At 44.2% G+C, this 9499-nt stretch overlaps 2 protein-coding genes across 2 annotated transcripts in view; one reads left to right on the forward strand and one right to left on the reverse strand.

The window, feature by feature from the left end:
* The window catches only part of Klb (klotho beta), a 35713-nt gene extending 30638 nt beyond the window's left edge, over window positions 1–5075 (forward strand). The window contains exon 5 of the mRNA XM_057773145.1: window positions 434–5075. Within this exon, the coding sequence (XP_057629128.1) occupies window positions 434–822 (389 nt within the window). The 3' untranslated portion in view covers window positions 823–5075. The remainder of the gene's footprint in view (window positions 1–433) is intronic.
* A 652-nt stretch (window positions 5076–5727) lies between these two features.
* On the reverse strand, window positions 5728–9368 carry Rpl9 (ribosomal protein L9). Its single transcript, XM_057771887.1, has 8 exons — window positions 9350–9368; window positions 8896–8942; window positions 8689–8804; window positions 8123–8218; window positions 7222–7354; window positions 6599–6679; window positions 6172–6285; window positions 5728–6029 (listed from the first exon to the last, which is right to left on the reverse strand). The coding sequence occupies exons 2-7, from the start codon at window positions 8939–8941 to the stop codon at window positions 6179–6181; spliced, it is 579 nt and encodes a 192-aa protein (XP_057627870.1). The 5' UTR covers window position 8942; window positions 9350–9368; the 3' UTR covers window positions 5728–6029; window positions 6172–6178.
* Window positions 9369–9499: the final 131 nt, after the last annotated feature.

Raw genomic sequence — 9499 nt, forward strand, 5'->3', positions numbered from 1 at the left:
GTCCTCTGGAAGTGGTGGCAGGAGGGTGAGAAGTTAGTGGTCACCTTCAGTTTACACAGGGACTTAGAGGTCAGTCTGGAATGCATGAGACCCTGCCTCCAAAACAGTATCTTCAATGAAAATCATGACTTCATAGCTTTTTGACCTTCAATGAAAACTAAATTTAAAAGAAAATTAAAAATTGTGTATGAATTTTTTTGCCTTCGTGCGTATCTGTGTCCCTGGTGTCTGTGGAGGTCAGAAGAGGGCATCAGAGTCCCTGGAACTGGAGTTACAGGTGCTTGTGAGCCACCACATGGGTGCTGAGAATTAAACCTTGGCCTCTGCAAGAGCAACCAGTGCTCATAACCATTGAGCCACTGAAATCTAAATTCTTACTCAAAGATACTTTACTGACCGTTTGTGATCAACAATGTTGCTGTTTTTTTCCTAGCCTACCTCATTGACAAGGTCAATATCAAAGGCTATTATGCATTCAAACTGACAGAAGAGAAATCTAAGCCGAGATTTGGATTTTTCACATCTGACTTCAAAGCTAAATCCTCTGTAGAGTTTTACAGCAAGCTGATCAGCAGCAGTGGCTTTCCTTCTGAGATCAGTAGGCCTGCATGTGGTCAGCCAGCAGAAGACACCGAGTGCACCATCTGCTCATTTTTCACTCAGAAGAAACCACTGATCTTCTTTGGTTGTTGCTTCATCGCCACTCTGGCTCTACTATTGTCAATCACCATTTTTCATCATCGAAAGAGAAGAAAATTTCGGAAAGCAAAGAACTTAGAAAATATACCATTGAAGAAAGGCCAGAGTAGAGTTCTTAGCTAAACTATCATTTCTGACATGGTTTAAAGATTCACTCCAGTTCCAAATACTGGTAACTTACAATGTGAGAGACAGCTGTAACCAAGGTGATGACAATCTATGTCTTTGCAGTGTGGTTCAAATCCTTCCCTTCGGTATTGACAATCAATCAGTGAATGGAGTTCTTAGAGCTGAAGGCTTCATCTTGACAGGAATTCTGGGGATGACCATAAACATGGCTAACATGGCTTTAGGAAGTTTGAAGCATGTTTCACATCATTTTTCTCTAGCTCTTTTGTAAATAGCAATCACTGCTCATGGTAAAGAAATTAATTTTAAGCGAAGTTCTGTTGTTTTAGACTTCATAGTTTCAAACCATTTTGCTGTTATTGTTTTTTGAGACAGTGTCTATTATGTAGCTCTGGCTGTTCTGGAATTTACAAAGATCCACCTGCTTTAGCCTTCTGAGTGCTGGGATTAACCACACCCAGCTAAGAGTATTCTTTAAACTGGACAGTTAGTGACAGATGTTGTCACTTCTAACAAGGTGCTCTTGTTTAAATGAGGTAGTCCACAACAGAATTTTATTTTATTTTATTTTTTGGCTTTTCGAGACAGGGTTTCTCTGTGGTTTTGGTTCCTGTCCCAGAACTAGTTCTTGTAGACCAGGCTGGCCTCGAACTCTCAGAGACCCGCCTGCCTCTGCCTCCCAAGTACTGGGATTAAAGGCGTGCGTCACCACCGCCCTGCGTCACAACAGAATTTTACATGATGCTCGTCCATAGGCAGTTAAAGCATATGATTTAAAACATACAAATCTTAGCTTTTCTGTTTCTTTTGTTTATTTGTTTTTAAAGAAAAACCAGGCATTTCTTAAACGTCTGATTTTGTTAGCTCTCTCTTCCTGAACTTCTGTTTTGGTAGGGGGATTTGGGGGAGAAGGTTCAAAACAGGGTATTTTTTTTGTAGCTCTGACTGTCCTGAAACTCGGTCTGTAGACAAGGATGGCCTTGAACTCAGAGATCCATCTGCCTCTGCCTCCAGAGTGCTGGAACTAAAGGCATGCCCACCATATCCAGGTTGGAGTTCTGATTTTAAAAGTAGCTTCCACAACTCATGTCTTGGAAAGATCACAGGATGGACAACTAGACCAAGTGAAGATGACGTTCACTTAGCCTTACAGCACAGCAATTTCCATTTTAAAATAAACTGGCATTACCCCTATTGCCCTGGAGGCAAGACGATCTGGCACACTTAGGAATGTTAAAAGGATGTAGATTTTACTGAGTAAAGGGCAAAGTCCTTACCATTATTCCTAGAGCTTCATAACTTCTCATGCACTTAGGTACAGAACACAACCAGGGTATCTGGACTGACAAATCCAGCATGTCAGTTTGAATAATTCTATTTTACCTTTTAAGGCTAGCACTAAGTATATCTCAATTTGGATATTTTTGTATTTGATCACAAACACTAGGGATAATTTGAATGCGTACCCATTCATACCCACTATTTCAAGTCAATATATAACCATGTTACCTAGTCACTGTTAACTCTCTCCAGGAATTTAGACTTAGGAGTAAATAGAAGTAGCTCTTCCAAAAAGAGACTTAGTAACAAAGCATCCTAAATGGTAAGGTGATTTTAATTGTCTTTCAGATCTACCTATTGTTAGGATGTCAAGACATAATTAGGGCCTTTTCCCCACCCTGTAGACAGGTGTTTCTATCCCTGGCCATCTTAGAACTCTCTCTGTAGACCAGACTGTCTCAAACTCAGATTCATCTGCCTTTGCCTCCTAAATGCTAGGATTAAAGGCATGCGCCACCACCGCCCAGCCACAACTGTAATTCTTATAATCATTTTCGATCGCGTGTGCCAAAGCGATGAGAAATAAAGCTGCTACTGGACTAGCCGAATCTAAGAGCAGATGTCCGCTTTCTCCTTCTGGTTCCCACCCCCACCCCCTGCCAATTTGAGGTTTTTCCTTTTTAATATGTGTACGGGTGTTTTGCCTCATGCATGTGTGCCCCACTTGTATGCCTTTGTCCTTGGAAGCCAGAAGAGGCACCAGATTCCCCGCAACTGGAGTTACAGATGGATGTAAGCCAACACGTTGGGGGCTGGAAGCCAAAACTGGGTCTCACTGCATAGCTCTGGCTGGCCTGGAATTCACTATACAGACCAGGCTAGCCTCGAACTCCCCCTGCCTGCCTCTTTAGTAGTAAAAGAATCTTTACTCTCTTTGAGAACTGTCTAAGGACACCCATTGTAGTTGGCTGAGTGGCAGTCACATAGAAAAGCTATGGATCACTTGGTCTTTAAAAAAACAAAAACTTCTAGAATTGAGTATTTTGCCTGCATGCATGTGCACCTGGTTCCTTTGAAAGGCAGAAGAGTACACAACTTTTCCTGGAACTGGAGTTACAAACGGCCGTGAGCCTCCACATGGGTACTGGAAATAAAACCTGACTCCGCTGCAAGAGCAACAAGTGCTCCTACCCACTGCGGGTCTCTACAGCCCTACTTGGGTTTTTAAGTCATATAAATTCACTCAAGAAAAACTTTTAAAAATCACCTTATTAACTTCTTAGAATTTATAAACTTCTGTATTAGTCTTGGAAAATGCAGCAGGCAATAGGAGTAACAGAGAACTTGGCATCAATCCTTAATTCAAGCACCAAATTTTAAGGTTTTATTGTTTGGGTGTCGTTTTTTTTTCCCCCCGGTTTTTCAAGACAGGGTTTCTCTGTGGTTTTGGAGCCTGTCCTGGAACTAGCTCTTGTAGACCAGGCTGGTCTCGAACTCAGAGATCCACCTGCCTCTGCCTCCCAAGTGCTGGGATTAAAGGCGTGCGCCACCACCGCCCAGCTTGTTTGGGTGTCATTATATAGACTAGGTTGGCTTCACACTGGCAGTGATGCTCCTGCCTCTGCCTCAAGAGTGATGGGATTAAGGTGTGTACTACCATGCTCAGTTCAGTTATGGTTTCTAACTCAATTAACAGCACTGTTTTTGTGTTTTTAAGACAGGTCTCATATGCAGTCCTAGTTGACCTTAAACATCTCTCTCAGGACAACCTCCAAGTCCTGATCCTCCTGTCTCAACTTCAAGGGTTACAGGGATGCACCACCACATACCCAACTAAAACCTTTACTTAATATGGTTCCAGGGCTGGAGAGATGGCTCAGCAGTTAGAGCACTGCCTGCTCTTTTCCAGATATTCTGAGTTCAATTCCCAGCAATCTCATGGTGACTCACAACTATCTATGAGATCTGGTGCCCTCTTCTGGCCTGCAGGCATACATGCGAGAGAACACTATATACATAATAAATTTTTAAAACTGTGTTTCCATTAAGCTAAGAACACGTTCCTCCTTCCTAAAATCGCCTTGCTGAGTTCCCCAAATGTAAAGTTCCTAGCCCAATGCTTCCTACTGCTACACTTGGGGAGCATGTGAAGTTACCCATTTTAATTGATCATATGAAAATCACTAGGTCACTCCAGTGATGAGAGATTCTCCAAGACACAGGTTGGGGATACGGCTCAGTGGAACTCAGTACTTTCCTAGCACACAAGATCCTAGGTTTGACTGCTGATACTGAAGGATGATTTTTTTTTTAAAGATTATAGTGTTCTGCCTGCATGTATGCCTGCACAGAAGAGGGCACCAGATCTCATTACATATGGTTGTAAGCCACCATGTGGTTGCTGGGAGTATAACTCAGGACCTCTGGAAGAGCAGCCAGTGCTCTTAACCTGAGTCATTTCTCCAGCTCCCAAATAATTTCTTTACTTATTATGTAGTGTTCTGTCTGCATATATGCCTGCAGGCCAGAAGAGGGTGTCAGATCTCATTTCAGATGGTTGTGGACCACCGCCACCATGTGGTTCTGGGAACTGACTCAGGACCTCCACCCAGATAGGTCCATATAACTGGCATCAACCAAGTTGTTGGTATAGCACTGAAGGGTAAAACGGGGACTGGAGAGATGGGTCAGCTGTTAAGAGCACTGGCTAGCAACTTTGTTTCCCAAACTGGTCAAGTATGAGCTAAAGCTGGTCTTGAAGACTATATTCCCATCCCTGTAAGGTCAGGATCACTGACAGGCACACACCAGTCACACGAATGTGCACTGCCAAGGCTTTGTTAACACTAGGAAAGCACTCTGCCAACTGAGCCACAACCATCTCACATAGCCTCAAACACTCATCATCTTGCCAGCGATTACGTCTGTACAGTTTGTAGGATTCGGCTAGGTGACAGTTATGTGCAAACCCAGTTCAGACTGAATATAAACTAGCTGGGCATGGTACCACACACCTTTACCCCAGGAGGCAGAAGCAGATGGTCCTGGGCTAAAGAAACCTTATCTCAAAAACCTAGAGTCTACAGGATAGAGTAAAAAAACCTGAATTTGATTCCTAGAACCCAAATAAGCAGACTCCAAGTTGTCCATTGACCTCTATACATACACTATGGCCAGGCCATCTACCCACACAATGATAGGACAAAAAAACAAAAGGTAACTAAAAATTTGGAGTTATCGACTTTCAAATTTCTTGTGTGGCTGTTAATGGCTGAAGTTTTGTTCAGTGTGTCTTCACCAAAGAGCTCATAAAACTCCTCTAACTCTAGCCCCAAGTGATCAACAACACCCTTTCTGACCTCCAGACTTAGGAAATATTTTAAAATTTGATGTGCTGGCGTGTCATGTCTGCCTGTAATTTTCACATGCATGACTGATGCCCTGTTACCAGTAGAATAGCAAGTGCCTGTAACCAGCCCTGTTTTGGCTGTTGGCAGGAAATGAGATGGTGGTAACTCCATGTTTGCTGGGTTCATTCTTCACCACCAGATGGATAGGAAAGTAATTCACACAGAACTTACAAATAAATCACCATGATTTACATTTTTCAGTCCTTATTGAGACATCTGCACATCCAAATAGTCAATATTATGCCTAGGCCAAAGCCAAACACCTCTAGAATCTTCCCAAAGTGCCATGCCCACTGAACATCCATCGTCGTCATCATTACTACACCCGTTTCCCAAATGTCTGGGTTATTCTTTTAAGCCACTTGTTTCCAGAAAGAAAAAGTTACAGTTGACCCATTTGCTAAGTAATCAGAAAGATCAAGGACACCCCAAATCAATACAAGTCTTTTATTGTCCCAAAAGACACCCCAAATCGTAATAAAATTCCGAGCTTGTTTCTGGGACTGGTACCTGTAAAAAGAAACAAAATATACAAATTTTCACAAACATTCCTGCCCAGCAACTTTTCTTAGTTCAACTATATTATAAATTAGAGTAGAACAAATCCACCCGTGATACTTCAGTAATGTTTAGTGTGCTAAGCTCCACCTACCTTATGTCTACTCATCAGCCTGCTGCACTGTTCCCTTTTCAGACACATAGATACCATCCAAAAACTTCCTGATATCCTTGTTCTTAACTGTTGTGGCCTGCTGTATCAGAGCCGCTATAGAGGAAGAAGCAAAGAAAGCCATCATCTCACTAGCCAAATTCATCTACAACCCTAACTACTGGAGCTCAATCCCCGGAATGCGGGTAGCAGCATACAGCCCCCCAATATAGATCTAAAAAGTCAGCCACATGCTACCCATCACTTTGAACTACATACACAACCACCATGTATTCATGATACAAAGTACAACACACAGAACAGATGCTGAATGTCTGACCACTCTGAAGTTTTCAAACAGAAATCAGCTATGCATTCAACCTTTAGGCTTAGATAAAAATTTCCAGATAACAGACATAAGCATACATACCCGAGTTTGAAACAAGTTCAATATCATTTCCTTCAAGGATTAATTCATCCTTCTGGGCTTGAGAGACAGAACAAGCAACGCCTAAAAGAGGTGTGCATTCGATAGCATTAACACAAGGCATGTACAAAATATAATTTCATTTAAAACTCCATGCAAACCATCAACTTTAGGACTGGGCTTTCAGAACATACTGTGATTACAGGAGTGACAGAGTCAATTCCCAGCATCCACAAATAGCTCTCTGTGTGTGTGTGTGTGTGTGTGTGTATCTCCACAAATCTCCATCCTACAAACTTCCCCCACATGGTCTCCGGGAAAAAAATGACATAAACCTCAAGCTAGATCAGGGGGCAGTGCATGCCTTTAATTCCAGCATTTGGGAGGCAGATGGGTTTCTGAGTTCAAGATCAGCCTGGTCTACAAAAAGTTTCAGGACAGCCAGTACTGCTACACAGAGAAGCCATTTCAACCCCCCCCCCCCAAAAAAAACTAACAAAAACACCTCAAACTAGCAGAGTTACCAAAACAGAGTTCTGAAATAACCTTCAGCACTAAGATGAGCACTCCAAGACTCCAAGAAAAAGAAGCATAGCAGCTAATCATTTGTGAAGGGGCACACATACCTGTCCTCATCCGAACCCTGCGGATGTATTTTTCACCCAAGAAATTTCGGATTTCAACCAAAGACCCATTCTCCTGAATAACGACGTTGATGGGGAAGTGAGCATACACAGACCTCATCTTGTAGCGGAAGCCCTGCATTAAATAAATGAACAATCTCAAAACATTTTCATTTCAGGCTGGCCTAGAGTCTGAGATTCCTTCCTTCAGCTGTGTGCCATCAGGGTCAACTCTAAAATTCCATGGTGCTTCTGTTTTAACTTGAAAATTTAACACACCCTACCTGCTGTGGCCTGTAACAGGTCCCACCGTCAACATTTATGTCAAAGGAATTGTCTCGTTAGATAGTAACACTCCTGGAGGAAGCATCTGTTTTACCATTTTATCCTGGCTTGCTTTTTTCAGTGAGAGCCCAGGACCCTCAGCTGTGGTACTAGATTTACTGAGTTAGACACAGCAGACCATAGACTTCACATTTTCAAGCTAAATAAAAGGTCCAGTCCTCCAACAAAACTGTGAGCAACAGGGAAGCATGACCCAAGAGATACAGGTTGTTTTTATGAAACAAACCTCTTCAGCATTAACTTTATCTTTGGAGAAAGGATTCCAAATTAGACACGCACAAGCCAGACCTTCTCTAAGAGGGTGTCACACATACCAAACAATAATCAAATCTACGCTACAGCAGATTATCTAGTAAGAAAATGCTAAGTATGGTTGCCCAGCAATTTCCTAGGTTTGATCCATGGCATGCCCCACAAACAGCAAACAACGAAATCGTCCCCTAACTTATCAGAGTCCAAAGCCCATCCTGGTAATAAACATTTGCACACACAAAATACACCCAAAAAACCTCTCCCAAAGGGTTAAAAGGCAGCCAGGCAGCCTGATGGGGTGGCTTACCAGTGTAACACCCTTGATCATGTTTTGAACGTGGCTGCAGATGGTTCTGACGGTGGCCAGTTCCTTCCTGTTGCCCCACCATTTGTCAACCCGGAGCTACAACAGAACAAGACTTCAAAATTAAAACATCGAGATTTTAGCTGGTGACTACAAGAGCATTCAAAGTCTCCCACAAATGACCAATATACTGTATGTCATAGGCACAGGATTCCAGAGGAATGATACCCCCACCCAAAAAAACTTCGAGAACACAAGGGCCACCCCAGGATTAAGTACGAAAAACTACTCCGAATTGATTTTATAATTTCACCAAAGCAAAATTGCCTATAATTCCAGGTACCCCATCAGTAACATCTTAAAAGTCATCAATTTTTTGTTTGCTTTTTTGAGACGAGGTCTCAGTTACGCAGCCCTGGCTGTCCTGGAACTCACTAGGTAGACCAGTCTGACCTCCACTTGGCTGGGATTCATGGCGTGTACGCCGGGCCCAAGGCACCAAACCTCACGCTAACAGTTAACTACCATGCAAACAAGCAACTTGGCTATCAAAGCAATGAGGTCCTTACCCTCTTCTTCTTCTTCCCAAGAAGGCTCAGCTCTACGTTGATGTGATTGAAGTCCCTCCGGAGGGTTCCTCTGGGGCCCTTCACAATGACTGTGCGCCCCTTCAGAGTGATGTCCACTGGAAGAGAGGGCAGACGAAACCGTGAGACCACAGCCCAAGGCTCAGAGCATGCAAAAAAGCCGTCAAGACAAAACACCAAGTCGCCTACCATTTTCTGGAATGTCGACCGTCTGATTGCTGAGAATGGTCTTCATTCTGAAACACAAACACCCAGGTAAGAAGGCTGGAGCAGGGCACGCTCTACGGCAGATACGGGGCAGAGTTCCGCCTCAACCGGAAATCTCCAGGTAGAAAATCCGGGAGCAAGGTACAAATGGGGGTCCGTGACAAAGGGCGGCCCGAGAGCCGGCGAGCTGGGAAGGTGCGGGCCCCGGAGGGACGGTAGCAAGCCCAGCCCGGGGCGCCATGGCGGTAGGGCTGCGGCCGGGGCAGGCCTGAGAGCCCAGAACGCGGCGTCGAGCCCGCACCCCCATATCCGGGGGACGCTTGTCGTGCTGGGGGACAGTCGGGACAAGGACTCGGGGCACCGGGCCCACGCCGGCGGGCTCCCCGAGAGAGGATGGCTTCAGATTCCCGGGGAAGAGAGCTCGGAAGCTGCTCACCTCGCAGTAGATGGGGCAAAGAGAGAACGTCTTTCGTCATCACGTTCTTGTAATCCGGCAGGGTCCTGACGGGAGACGTCATGAGCGCGCGACGGAATGTAAGGCTGAACTAGTCGCTCGCCATCAGGTCGATCCGTGCAGGGTCGATGA

This window comes from Chionomys nivalis, chromosome 6 (assembly GCF_950005125.1).
Source record: "Chionomys nivalis chromosome 6, mChiNiv1.1, whole genome shotgun sequence".
In the NCBI taxonomy this organism is placed as follows: domain Eukaryota; kingdom Metazoa; phylum Chordata; class Mammalia; order Rodentia; family Cricetidae; genus Chionomys; species Chionomys nivalis.

What these genes read in the sequence shown, in the direction of transcription:
- Rpl9 (XM_057771887.1), bottom strand. Translation starts at nt 8,941, where the DNA reads ATGAAGACCATTCTCAGCAATCAGACGGTCGACATTCCAGAAAATG. An exon ending in TTGGGAAGAAGAAGAAGAGG is followed by an intron (nt 8,219 to 8,688) that starts GTAAGGACCTCA and finishes GTTCTGTTGTAG; the next exon opens with CTCCGGGTTGACAAATGGTG. An exon ending in TGAACTTGTTTCAAACTCGG is followed by an intron (nt 6,286 to 6,598) that starts GTATGTATGCTT and finishes CTTCCTCTATAG; the next exon opens with CGGCTCTGATACAGCAGGCC.